The following is a 14,011-nucleotide window of genomic DNA, read 5'->3' as shown; positions in this document are numbered from 1 at the left end:
CTCTCAGTGTCTCCCCACATAGTAATGTGTCCCTCTCAGTGTCTCCCCACATAGTAATAGTGCCCCTCTCAGTGTCTCCCCACATAGTAATAGTGCCCCTCTCAGTGTCTCCCCACATAGTAATGTGTCCCTCTCAGTGTCTCCCCACATAGTAATAGTGCCCCTCTCAGTGTCTCCCCACATAGTAATGTGTCCCTCTCAGTGTCTCCCCACATAGTAATAGTGCCCCTCTCACTAATCCAGTAATAGTGCCCTTTTTTGTGCCACCAAACTAATGATATGGATTTTGTGCTCTTCCCAAAGCAACACTCACCCCTTTTTATAATAACAAGCCCTCAATGTTCTCCTAAAATAATTATCCACCTTCGTGCCCCCCACAAAGTAATAGTGCCCCCTTTGTCAACATTAAGTATTGATACCAAATTTTGTGTCCTCACATATTTATAGTGCCCACCTTGTGATTCCCCCAAGTATTAATACCCCCCCCCCCTCATCATGTCCCCTTGTGTCCCCCAAACAATGTTGTGGGTGATAGTGAAGCCTTTGAAAATGGGAACCAGAGGAGCAAACTGAAAACCAGCTATTATTATTTAGCTGTATATGGCGGTATTATTTTAGAACTGAATTTTGGTATTTTGTGTGAATTATATGACAGAATTACTATTTGAATATTCCACGTTATGTGGACACTATATGGCAGAATTATCTTGGCACTGTATGGCAGTATTATTTTTGTGCTTGAAGGGAGTATTACAGTATTAAGATTCTGCATGTTATGTATTATCTTACTATCTCGCACTATATATTGGCATTATATATCCTGGATATGGCGGTATTTTGGCACTATATGACGGCATTATATGTCCTGCATATAGCAGTACTATCGTGACACGATATTGTGGCATTATATGTCCTGCATATAGCAGTACTATCGTGACACGATATTGTGGTGTTATATGTCCTGCATGTGGCCGTATTATCTTGACAAAACATGTCGGTATTTGATGTCCTGCATATAACCGTATTATCTTGGCACAATATGACGGTATTATACGGTCTTATATTATATATCCTATGTATTGTGGTATTATCTTGACAATATATGTAGGTATTATATGTCCTGCATGTGGCGGTATTATCTTGGCACCATATGGTAGTATTGTATGTCTTGCATATGGCAGTATTATCTTGGCATGATATGATGGTATTGTATGTTCTGCGTATGGGGGTGTAATCTTGGCACTATATGGCAGTATTATTATTTCCTGAATATGGCAGTATTATCTCAGTGCGATATTGCGGTATTATGTGGCCTGCATATGGCGGTATTATATGGCCTGTATATGGTGGTATTATATGGCCTGCATATGGCGGTATTATCTTGGCACCATATGGTAGTATTGTATTTCTTGAATATGGCAGTATTATCTTGGCATGATATGATGGTATTATATGTTCTGCGTATGGGGGTGTAATCTTGGCACTATATGGCAGTATTATGTCCTGAATATGGCAGTATTATCTCAGTGCGATATTGTGGTATTATATGGCCTGCATATGGCGGTATTATCTTGGCACTATATGGTGGTATTAAGTACTGAAATATGGCTGTATTATTTTGTCATGATATGGCGGTGTTATGTAGGCTAAAATATTGAGAAAAACTATTTTAAAATGCAGAAGTGTTGCTGAGCCCCCTCCATATAAATATGCCCCCCATATGTCCCCACCCCGGTAATGAGTGAGTTAATGGCTGGTACACCGGCGGGCAGTTCTGTGGGTACCGCGCCGCTCTCACTTGACCTGATCGCACAATAATCTTCCCCCCCGAGGCTCGCACCTTACACGCTCAGATGCTTCTTCCTGTGAACCTCGGCGTCTCCTCCCAGTACAGTAGGCAACGCATGAGCGGGCAGATCATCGCGGGCTCAGGAGAGGGAGACGCTGCCATCATCCCCGGCACGTGATCGCGGCGGCAGTAGCGGTGGTGGTGGCGGCTCTTCCCTAAGGGATATGGGGATCCTGACTGATGGAAGCGGCCGAGGAAAGAGAAATCACCGAGAAATCACAGAACACGACCGATAATAGCTAGAAGCGTCCATCTACCGGGAGCAATCGATAAAGAGGCGTCCGGAATATTTATGGCAGACAAAAATAAATCCCGTTGCTATGGAAACCAGCATTAACACTGAGGAGCGCACGTGCGAGGATTCATCAGAAAAGTTTATGTGATTAATAAAAGTTAACCCCGTCAGGTGAGGACAGAGCTGGACTTCACGCCGTTTTGGTGGACGAGCGACAATTTCAGATCCGATGTCTTTGAGTTTTTGCAGGACAATACAAGACTTGTGGGGGAGCATTATCCTGCGAAAACAGGACGCCTCGGGAAGCTCTTCACCTGATGGGGTTAACTTTTCTTAATCACAATTTTAAAATGACACAACCTTTTCTGCTAAAATTTCGCATGTGCGCTCCTCAGTGTTAATGCTGGTTTCCATAGCAACGGGATTTATTTTTGTCTGCTAGAAATATTCAAGGCGACTATTTATCAATACCTCCTTTCTTTCTTCCTTCTTCTCTTTTCTCCTTCCCCACTTTCCTTCCCTCCTTACTTCTTACCGTTACCGCCGTCCTTTCCTTATTTTTTATTCCTTTCCCTCCTTCCTTCCCTTTTTCTTTCCCTTCTTTCAACTTTCCTTCTTCCCTCCTTCCTTCTTCCTTTTTCTCCTTCCCCACTTTCCTTCCCTCCTTACTTCTTACCGCTACCTCCGTCCTTTCCTTATTTTTTATTCCTTTCCCTCCTTCCTTCCCTTTTTCTTTCCCTTCTTTCATCTTTCCTTTTTCCCTCCTTCCTTCTTCCCTTCCCTCCTTTTCTCCCTCTTTCCTTCTCTCCTTTTTCCCTTCCCTCCTTCATTTGGTCCTCCCTTCCCATCTTTCTTTCCTTATTGCCTTCCCTCTTTCCTTCTCTTCTTCAATCATTCCTTCATTTCTTCCCTCCTTCCTTTCTACCTTTTCTTCTTCCTTCCCTCCTTTCTTCTTCCCTCTCACCTTCTTTGCTGCCTTCACTCCTTTCCTTTCCTCCTTCCTTATCTTCTTACTTCCCCCTCTCCCTCCCTCCTACACCCCTACTTCACTCCTTCTTTCTTTGCCTCCATCCCTCATTCCTTCCTTCCTTCCCTCCTTACTTCTTTACCTCTTTTCTACCCCCTTCTTCCTACCATTCTTCCTTCTTTCTTTCGTTCCTTCTTCCCTTTTCTCCTTCTTTTCTTCCTTCTTCCCTTTTTCCCTCCTTCCCTCCTTTCTTCTTCCTTCACTCCCTTTTTCTTTCGCTCTCTCCTATCCCCTTTATTCTTTCTTTCCTTCCTTCCCTACCCCTTCCCTTTGTCTTGCTTCCTTCTCCCTCACTCCTTACTTCCTACCCTTTCTTCCTCCCTACTGCCCCGCCTCCTCCTTTCTTCAATCCCTCCTTTTTTCCTTTCTTCCCACTTTGTTTCTTCCGTCTTTTTTTCTTTCCACTTTCTTTCTTCCCTCTTTCTTTCTTCCCTCTTTCTTTCTTTCCTCTTTCTTTCTTGCCTCTTGCTTTCTTCCCTCTTTCTTTCTTCTGTCTTTCTTTCTTCCCTATTTCTTTCTTCCCTCTTTTTTCTTCCCTCTTTCTTTATTCCCTTTTTCTTTCTTGCCTCTTGCTTTTTTCTCTCTTTCTTTCTTGGCTCTTTCTTTCTTTCCTCTCCCTTTCCTCTCTCTTTCTTCCCTCTTCCTTTTTCCCCTCTTCCTTTCTTTCTTTCCTCTTTCTTTCTCTCTCCCCTTTCTTTCTTCCCTCTTTCTTTCCTCTTTTTTCTTCCCTCTTTCTTTCTTCCCTCTTTCTTTCTTCCCTCTTTCTTTCTTCCATCCTTCCTTTCTTTCTTCCTTTCTTTCTTTCTTCCTTTCTTTTTTCTTTCTTTTCTCTCTTTCTTTCTTCCTTCCCTCTTTTCTCCCTCTTTCTTTCTTCCCTCTCTCTTTCTTCCTTCCCTCTTTCTTCCTTCCCTCTTTCTTCCTTCCTTTCTTTCTTCTATCCCTTCTTCTTTCTTCCCTCTTTCTTCCTTCCCTCTTTCTTTCTTCCCTCTTTCTTCCTTCCCTCTTTCTTCCTTCCCTCTTTCTTTCTTCCCTCTTTCTTTCTTTTCTTCCTTTTTTCCCTCTTCCTTTCTTTCCTCTTTCTTTCTCTCTCCCCTTTCTTTCTTCCCTCTTTCTTTCCTCTTTTTTCTTCCCTTTCTTTCTTTCCTCTTTCTTTCTTCCTTCCTTTCTTTCTTCCTTTTCTTTTTCTTTCTTTTCTCTCTCTTTCTTCCCTCTTTTTCCCTCTTTCTTTCTTCCCTCTTTCTTTCCTCTTTCTTGCTTCCCTCTTTCTTCCTTCCCTTTCTTTCTTCCCTCTTTCTTCCTTCCCTCTTTCTTCCTTCCCTCTTTCTTTCTTCCCTCTTTCTTTCTTTTCTTCCTTTTTTCCCTCTTCCTTTCTTTCTTTCTTTCTTTCCTCTTTCTTTCTCTCTCCCCTTTCTTTCTCCCCTCTTTCTTTCCTCTTTTTTCTTCCCTTTCTTTCTTTCCTCTTTCTTTCTTTCTTTCTTCCTTCCTTTCTTTCTTTCTTCCTTTTCTTTTTCTTTCTTTTCTCTCTCTTTCTTTCTTCCCTCTTTCTTTCTTCCCTCTTTCTTTCTTCCCTCTTTCTTTCTTCCCTCTTTCTTTCTTCCCTCTTTCTTTCCTCTTTCTTTCTTCCTTCCCTTTATTCCTTCCCTTTCTTTCTTCCCTCTTTCTTCCTTCCCTCTTTCTTTCTTCCCTCTTTCTTCCTTCCCTCTTTCTTCGGTCCCTTCTTCTTTCTTCCCTCTTCCTTTCTTTCCTCTTTCTTTCTTCCCTCTTTCTCTTTCTTTCTTTTTCCCTCTTCCTTTCTTCCCTCTTTCTTTCTTTCTTTCCTCTGTAGAACATTCGGTCCAGCAGTTTGGCACAGCACGTGTCCTGAGTACAGAGAACGGGGCGCTCTGTGGCGCTCAGGTTCTGCACGATTCTCTCTCACGTCTGATTGGATGAGAATCTTCAATGAGAGATAATTAATTGCGGAGACAATTATGTAACGCGGAGCTGCGTGCTCGGGGCGTGAGTCACCGCCGCTCTGCTCCGGGGATAATTCTGGATTCAGGCTGCGATTATGTCCGCCAGGAGGTCAGGCCGGGATGGCCGCGCCGGGTCCATGTCCTGGATCTCGTGTCTTCCCTCAGTAACATGAGTATTAAAGTGACGGCGCACAGTTACCCCGACAGCCCCTAATTATCTCCTTCTAGTAAACCGTCTCTTATCTTTAGAGGGATAAGCTGGGTGATAACCAACTTGGCCGCCATGACAGCTTCCTCAGTGTTGTGGTCAGTCTTCACAATACATCCCGCACTCATGAAAGACGGCCTAATAATCCCCAAATACATCACTGCCAGAGCGGATGAGGATAATGTTGAAGATGGTGGTTCGAATCCTTGCCAGGTCTCCATGACACAGGAATCTCTCAGTTGTGCAGCCTCAGGCTTCGGGCCTGTATTTTAATGTGATCAGATCTCAGCCCAGGAATAAAATAATAGGAACGGTTTTCAGATTATTGATGTGCAGGAATGGACTTTTTTGCGGAAGACTCCTTTAACTCGGGAGACTTACAACAGTCTCATACTTTTATAAATATCCTGTCAGTGAGTTTCTGTCAGTATTGGGGTGGCCATCTTTGTTGAAGAGTACCGATACTTGAGTTGGGACCATCAGTGTAAATCACATTTGGCAAGTTTGAGTGATCAGCCTTGATCATGAGTCATAAGGATTGATCGGTTGTTGTTAAGAGCGATCAGGAGTGATATGGATTGATCGGTAGTCATTAAGAGCGATCAGGAGTGATAAGGAGTGACCGTGACTGATCAGGAGGGATTATGAGTGATAGCGAGTGATTGGCAGTGATTCAGAGTGATTGGGTCTGATCATGAGTGATCAGGAGTGATAGAGAGTGATTGTGAGTGATCAGCAGCGATCTGTACTGATGAGTGATCGTGAGTGGTCAGAAGTGATTGAGATTGCTTGGCAGTGATCATGAGTGATAGGGAATGATTGAGAGTGATCGGGAGTGATTGTGAGCGATAGGGAATGATTGGCAGCAATCATCAGTGATCGAGAGAGATAGAGAGTGATCCTGAGTGATCAGGAATAATCATGAGTGATAGAGAGTGATTGGGAGTGGTCAAGAGTGATTGTGAGTGATCGGGAGTGATCTTGATTGGCTGGGAATAATCGTAAGTGGTTGGGTGTGATTGTGAGTGATAAGGAGTGAACCAGAGCAATGTGAGTGATCAGGAGTAGTCGGGAGAAATCGTGAGTGGGTCGGGAGTAATTGTGAGTGATCGGGAGTGGTCAGGAGTAATTGTGAGTGGGTCCAGAGTGATTGTGAGTGATTGTGAGTGGTCAGTAGTAATTGTGAGTGGGTCCAAAGAGATTGTGAGTGATAACGAGTGATTGAGACTGAACGTGAGTGATCGGCAGTGATAGAGAGTCATAGAGAGTGATCAGGAGTTTTTGTGAGTGGTCGGGAGTGATCTTGAGTGGTCAGGAGTGAACGCAGGACCTAAAACACTCCTCTTATTTTACCAAATAGACACACCTTCTTTTTACAAGCCACACCTCTCCACTTCCTTTCTAGGCCCCATCCACGCCAACATTTCCTCCCAAAGGGGGAGTATCCAGGGGTCTTTTTGGACTGCCCCTATTCCCTGGAGTGTCCCTTAATTTCTTCCCGTCAAATAACCACTGGGCCTTGGTTCCCGATTGCGACTCACTTTCGCCCCCTAATGGCTACAGGCGGCTTCACGTTCCTTACCATCTCATAGGTCACGTCTTTAGCGGATGTTTCTACCAGGAAACTTCTATGCGGGAAATTACTGAAACTGCCATCATGATCGTCAGGAGGCGGGCGACTCAGGGTCGCGGCCTTATGGTCGTACAGTAGATGCAGGCCGGGGGTCACTAATCGGTTCGTTCCTCCTCGCGGCGTCTCGTACAGTAATATGGACGTTACTTTGCTGGATAATTAACCTCCTGATTAATTATGGACTAATGTCTTCTTATGCTAATTCTGGTAATTGAATGTCCAGGAATTGAAGGGGGGGGAGACAAATCTGTAAATGAGACATTAGACCATAACCTCAGACAAGAGCGCTCCAATCAGACATAGAGGAAAGGATGAGAGACAGCAAGGATGGCGCAGACATCCTAAAAATATGCAAATCAGTAAAAAGCTTTACGTTACATGATGATCACCAGATGGCGGCACTATGCTGTCACACGATATACGGTAGTGCCCCCATCAGAGCCAGGTCGGGGGGCTCCACTGCCGCTCCAATTACAAACATTCAGGTCACTTCAGTTTAATGTCCCATTTTCAGGTTTTGAGGAGGAAACAACCGCCGGAGCGGAAATACCGGTAATATTCCTCACCGATAATGACCTCATCTACACGTCCGCGGATTAATGAATAATCCACACACACCATTAACCCTACAGGAAGCGCCGGCTGATCCCAGAAAGACCCAGAACCTGAGTGACCCGACCAGAGGCGATGGGGGTCAACAATACCGGGAATTACAGGACAGGAACCTCAAGGACGACAGTGCGGGGGAGGGGAGCAAATAAGTAAGATAGGGGGTAACTAAGGGTGGTCACTATACCCGTACCCGGGAACATAGAAGATTGCCACAGAACACAGGTCATTATGGAGCAAAGCCAAAAAATCCTACAACTTACTCAGGTTTACAATCCAGTACATAGAACGCAGTATTATAGTAGTTATATTCTTGTACATAGGAGCAGTATTATAGTAGTTATATTCTTGTACATAGGGGCAGTATTATAGTAGTTATATTCTTGTACATAGGGGGCAGTATTATAGTAGTTATATTCTTGTACATAGGAGCAGTATTATAGTAGTTATATTCTTGTACATAGGAGCAGTATTATAGTAGTTATATTCTTGTACATAGGAGCAGTATTATAGTAGTTATATTCTTGTACATAGGGGCAGTATTATAGTAGTTATATTCTTGTACATAGAACGCAGCATTATAGTAGTTATATTCTTGTACATAGGGGCAGTATTATAGTAGTTATATTCTTGTACATAGAACGCAGTATTATAGTAGTTATATTCTTGTACATAGGACCAGTATTATAGTAGTTATATTCCTGTACATAGAACGCAGCATTATAGTAGTTATATTCTTGTACATAGGGGCAGTATTATAGTAGTTATATTCTTGTACATAGAACGCAGTATTATAGTAGTTATATTCTTGTACATAGAACGCAGTATTATAGTAGTTATATTCTTGTACATAGAACGCAGTATTATAGTAGTTATATTCTTGTACATAGGGGCAGTATTATAGTAGTTATATTCTTGTACATAGAACACAGCATTATAGTAGTTATATTCTTGTACATAGGGGCAGTATTATAGTAGTTATATTCTTGTACATAGGGGCAGTATTATAGTAGTTATATTCTTGTACATAGAACGCAGTATTATAGTAGTTATATTCTTGTACATAGAACGCAGTATTATAGTAGTTATATTCTTGTACATAGAACGCAGTATTATAGTAGTTATATTCTTGTACATAGGACCAGTATTATAGTAGTTATATTCCTGTACATAGAACGCAGCATTATAGTAGTTATATTCTTGTACATAGGGGCAGTATTATAGTAGTTATATTCTTGTACATAGAACGCAGTATTATAGTAGTTATATTCTTGTACATAGAACGCAGTATTATAGTAGTTATATTCTTGTACATAGAACGCAGTATTATAGTAGTTATATTCTTGTACATAGGGGCAGTATTATAGTAGTTATATTCTTGTACATAGAACGCAGTATTATAGTAGTTATATTCTTGTACATAGGGGGCAGTATTATAGTAGTTATATTCTTGTACATAGGAGCAGTATTATAGTAGTTATATTCTTGTACATAGGAGCAGTATTATAGTAGTTCAATTCTTGTACATAGGGGGCAGTATTATAGTAGTTATATTCTTGCACATAGGAGCAGTATTATAGTAGTTATATTATTGTACATAGGAGCAGTATTACAGTAGTTATATTCCTGTACATAGGGAGCAGTATTATAGTAGTTATATTCTTGTACATAGGAGCAGTATTACAGTAGTTATATTCCTGTACATAGGAACAGTATTATAGTAGTTATATTCTTGTATATAGGGGCAGTATTATAGTAGTTATAGTCTTGTACATAGGGAGCAGTATTATAGTAGTTACATTCTTGTACATAGGAGCAGTATTATAGTAGTTATATTCCTGTACATAGGGGGCAGTATTATAGTAGTTATATTCTTGTACATAGGAGCAGTATTATAGTAGTTATATTCATGTACATAGGGGGCAGTATTATAGTAGTTATATTCTTGTACATATGAGCAGTATTATAGTAGTTCTATTCTTGTACATAGAGGCAGTAGTTTGCATAGTGCACCACCTCCCACTATGCAAGACCGCAATCTTACCTGTCAGTCCAGCCTGCAAACCTTGCTCAAGTTCATGCTGTGTGCATGTCTCTTGTCTGATTGCTTAGGGGGGCGGCCCGGTTACTTCCTGATTCTTATAGCTGCTGTGGGCGCACTCCTAATGCGTCCCCAGCCTATTGCTGTGAGTCACTGGATAGTTAAACCCCCTCCACCCAGAAGGAGGTGCCTGAGCAACACCTTCACTCAGTTTGTCTTTGCAACTGAATTGCCAGGTACTGTCCTGTATCTTGTCTGTTTCTGCCACCCTGTGGGCTGCATACCCAGACCTGTTATCTCTGACTTCTAGTCTGTTTCCGCCATTCTGGGGGCTGTATACCCAGGCTCGTTCTTATATCTCGTTGCAGTAGCAGTTCCTGTCTGAACTGTATCCTAGCCTGTTACCTGTTTGTCTCTATGTCCGTACCTTCCCTTTTTCTGCAGTATCTGAACCTGCACCTAACTCCAACTCGTTGTCTCTGTACTTCTGTTTTTGAGTTTTGTGTCCACTCGCTACTTCATAGTTAGTACCTTGTGTGTATCTGGTTCTGCTTGTCCCTTTTCCCTTCCTCCGTATCTACCTCCTGTGTTCCTGCCATCTTCCTGTATTTTCCATTCTGTTCCATGTGAACAGAGTCCTGTCCTCTCTGCCTGCACCTTCAGCCCTGTTCGGCTCTGCTTGCTCACCGCGCCAGCGGTTTCCCTCTGCTCTGATTTGCCCACCACTCTGGCGGCTTCTCTCTGCTCTGCCTTGCCCACCGCTCCGGCGGTTCTGCTCTGCTCAGCCTTGTCCACCGCACCTGCGGTTTCGCTCTGCTCTGCCTTGTCCACCGCACCTGCGGTTTCGCTCTGCCTTTGCCTTGTCCACCGCACTTGCGGTTTCGCTCTGCTCTGCCTTGTCCACCGCTCCAGCTGTTCCTCTCTGCTCTGCCTTGACCACCGCTCCGGCGGTTCCTCTCTGCTCTGCCTTGTCCACCGCTCCGGCGGTTCCGCTCTGCTCTGCCTTGCCCACCGCACCTGCGGATTTCGCTCCGCTCTGCTTGCTCACTGCACCGGCGGTTCCTCTCTGCTCTGCCTTGTCCTCCGCTCCTGTGGTTTCGCTTACTCTGCTTGTCTACCGCTTCTGCGGCTCTATTCCTGTCTCCCAGTCTGTACTGGACCCTATCCAGCCTGCGCGCCAACCTGCTAGTACCTCCCTGTCTGCACTCCAGCCGTGTTTGCCAGTGCCCACCTGTCTGCATACCAGCCGTGCTTGCCAGTGCCCTCCTGTCTGCATACCAGCCGTGCTTGCCAGTACCCATCTGTATGCATACCAGCTGTGCTTACCAGTATCCACCTGTCTGCATACCAGCCGTGCCTGCCAATACCCACCTGCCTGTATGCCAGTCTAACCTGCCTGTTCCTGCATTCCCCGGTGTGGGTCAACAGCTGTGACCGGGGTCTGACCTGGAGTAGCACCTGGTCCCTCTGCTCGGTTCCTCCTTGGTTCACGGAGTCGAGTGAGCCGCTGTGCGACCTTGGTCGGATCGGTTTGATACTTAGTTACGCCCCTGCAGGCACTCCTCGGTTCATGGTACAGTGGGATCACTAATCATGCTCACGCCAGTCAGTCCGGGCGCGAGCGTAACAGTTTGCTCAGGCCATGGTTCCCGTTGAGCCCCACGGCCTTTCGCTCTCAGAGACATTTTGAATCCTTGTCTGGCGAATACGTGCACCAAGAAAAACATTTTTCTCAAGCTATGGCCCAGGCGATTTACGCACCAGCCCAAATGGATCTATCAGCACTCGTTCCTGCTGATCCACCACGGTACTATGGAGATCCAAAACGTAGCCGTGCATTTGTGGAGCAATGCATGCTGCATTTCAAGTTCTATGCTCACTATTTTCCTACTGATCGGGTTAAAGTAGCATTCATGATGTCCTACCTAGCGGGTGATGCCTTGAAATGGATCACCCCCCTATGGGAAGCATGGGATCCTATCGTCTTTGACCTGCAGGCCTTCCTGCTGGCCTTTCTAATGGTCTTTGATGACACTAATCCTGAAGCCTCTGCTAAAGCGTCCCTTCCCAATATCTTGGAGCAGCCCCGATGGGTAATGTGTGTAGGTAGCCTACCAGTTCTCCAGCCCGAAGAGACTGCTGCCCACCCAGAATCCACACAGGATGACTATGCTCCACAGAATACTTCTCTTTCCAACCTCAAGAGGCAGTCCAGATGTGCAAGGCGTAGAGGTAAACCGTCACGCCAGGTTCTGTCCTCCCAAAGACCTCCTGTTCCCCAGCCTGTAGAGGCAGCTGTCCGCACAGAATCCGTGAAGGATGACCATGTTCGTCAGGCAAAGCAGAGGCCAGAGCTCAGTCACAAAATCAGATTGCAGTCCCACTGCGGTTGTTTGGGACCCCCTGACAGTCTTTGTCCAGCGAAGGTTGGAGAATCCCAAGACATTAGGTCTGTAGGAGAGGCTGCCCTTAGCGTTAGTGTTTCCTCTCCATTGATGACCATGACTGTCTCCGTGGCAAGTGAAGGCCTCGGATTAACTGGAAGTTTCGGGCCTTGAAGACTCGGTGTCTGATTCCCGTCCGACAGCTCCAGAAGCCGGTTTGAGCATTGTCAGCAGAAGGACGAGCCCTACTCAGAAACAGTCAAAATATGTCTGTACAAATTAAGCTCCAGATTGGAGCATTACACATGAAGAAGTTCACATTCCAGGTGCTGACTGGCTTACCCACAGGTCGTCCAGAGCCGAGAGATCTAGTGCCCGCTCAGGTCTGGAGATCCTGCATGGTGTATCCTGGGGGACTGCTAAGGTACAAGGGGTGTCCAGTCCCCATATCTTCAGGACAGTCAGCAGTTTCTTCTTCTTCATCACCAAATCTGCTAATCGCTGACTCGCTGTGCGCTGAAGTCTCCGAAGGAAGAGAAGCGGAGGCGATGTTCCCACACAGTCTCGACGATTGTACCAATGATCTGGCTTCAGGTACCGTCCCGCCTGACAGACATGTCATCTCTGAAACCAGATTGAAGATGGTCCCAAAGCAAGGACCCTCCGTCTCTAATAAATCTGGTCTTTCGTCCATCAAGACGGTGGTTACCCCCGAGTCTCTGCACCCCTCCAACCAGGCGGAGGACCTCCAGTTGTCTCCTGAATCCTCCGGGGTGCTACCTGATAACAAATGGAGAGAGACTTTCCTACACCCTGTACCTGGTACTTCACCCAGCTCATCCAGTAAGCTTGGTAAAGTGTACTTCGAAGCAGTGATTACCCCCGAGTCTCTGCACTCCTCCAACCAGGCGGAGGACCTCCAGTTGTCTCCTGAATTCCCCGGGGTGCTACCTGTTAAACGGAGAGAGACTTTCCTACACACGGTACCTGGTACACTGCCCACTTCATCCAGTAAGCTTGGCAAAGTGTCCGTCAAGGCGGTGGTTACCCCCGAGTCTCTGCACCCCTCCAACCAGGCGGAGGACCTCCAGTTGTCTCCTGAATCCACCAGGGTGCTACCTGATAAGAAATGGAGAGAGACTTTCCTGTGTGCTGTTCCTGGTACTTCACCAACTTCATCTGTTGCTGAGGATGGCTTGATAGGAGGAAGCATCCTAGTCACCAAGATGATCAGACCAGTTTCGTTTCCTCTTGAAGAGAAGGATTGGCCTCCAAATTCTCTGCAGAAGACACTTGCAGACTTGAAGAAGAGGGGGCGTAAGGGGGGGGGTACTGTAACATCCCTGGCGGCGTGCTTGCATAGTGCACCACCTCCCACTATGCAAGACCGCAATCTTACCTGTCAGTCCAGCCTGTAAACCTTGCTCAAGTTCATGCTGTGTGCATGTCTCTTGTCTGATTGCTTAGGGCGGCGGATCGGTTACTTCCTGATTCTTATAGCTGCTGTGGGTGCACTCCTAATGCGTCCTCAGTCTATTGCTGTGAGTCACTGGATAGTTAAACCCCCTCCACCCAGAAGGAGGTGCCTGAGCAACACCTTCACTCAGTTTGTCTTTGCAACAGAATTGCCAGGTCCTGTCCTGTATCTTGTCTGTTTCTGCCACCGTGGGGGCTGCATACCCATGCCTGTTATCTCTGACTTCTAGTCTGTTTTCGCCACTCTGGGGGCTGCATACCCAGACCTGTTATCTCTGACTTCTAGTCTGTTTCCGCCACTCTGGGGGCTGCATACCCAGACCTGTTATCTCTGACTTCTAGTCTGTTTCTGCCACTCTGGGGACTGTATACCCAGGCCTGTTACCTGTGACTTCTAGTCTGTTTCCGCCACCCTGGGGGCTGTATACCCAGGCTCATTCTTGTATCTCGTTGCAGTAGCAGTTCCTGTCTGAACTGTATCCTAGCCTGTTACCTGTTTGTCTCTATGTCCGTACCTTCCCTTTTTCTGCAGTTTCCCTCTGCTCTGACTTGCCCACCGCTCCAGCGGCTTCTCTCTGCTCGGCCTTGCCCACC

At 45.6% G+C, this 14,011-nt stretch overlaps 1 protein-coding gene across 1 annotated transcript; it reads right to left on the bottom strand.

The window, feature by feature from the left end:
* Window positions 1–2,541: 2,541 nt before the first annotated feature.
* LOC141164079 (uncharacterized) lies at window positions 2,542–5,402 on the bottom strand. The gene is made up of 2 exons (XM_073649235.1): window positions 5,300–5,402; window positions 2,542–5,002 (listed from the first exon to the last, which is right to left on the bottom strand). The coding sequence occupies exons 1-2, from the start codon at window positions 5,400–5,402 to the stop codon at window positions 3,402–3,404; spliced, it is 1,704 nt and encodes a 567-aa protein (XP_073505336.1). The 3' UTR covers window positions 2,542–3,401.
* Window positions 5,403–14,011: the final 8,609 nt, after the last annotated feature.

This window comes from Phyllobates terribilis, unplaced genomic scaffold, assembly GCF_046119375.1.
Source record: "Phyllobates terribilis strain yellow unplaced genomic scaffold, ASM4611937v1 Scaffold_10__3_contigs__length_209671492, whole genome shotgun sequence".
NCBI lineage: Eukaryota > Metazoa > Chordata > Amphibia > Anura > Dendrobatidae > Phyllobates > Phyllobates terribilis.
The sequence above is the reverse complement of the archived record's forward strand: the minus strand, read 5'-3'. Positions and strand labels throughout refer to the sequence as shown.

Coding starts and splice junctions, on each gene's coding strand:
- LOC141164079 (XM_073649235.1), bottom strand. CDS start 5,402: ATGAGTGCGGGATGTATTGTGAAGACTGACCACAACACTGAGGAAGCT. Junction 5,003..5,299: donor CCCTCTAAAGATAAGAGACG/GTTTACTAGAAG, acceptor GCAGAACCTGAG/CGCCACAGAGCGCCCCGTTC.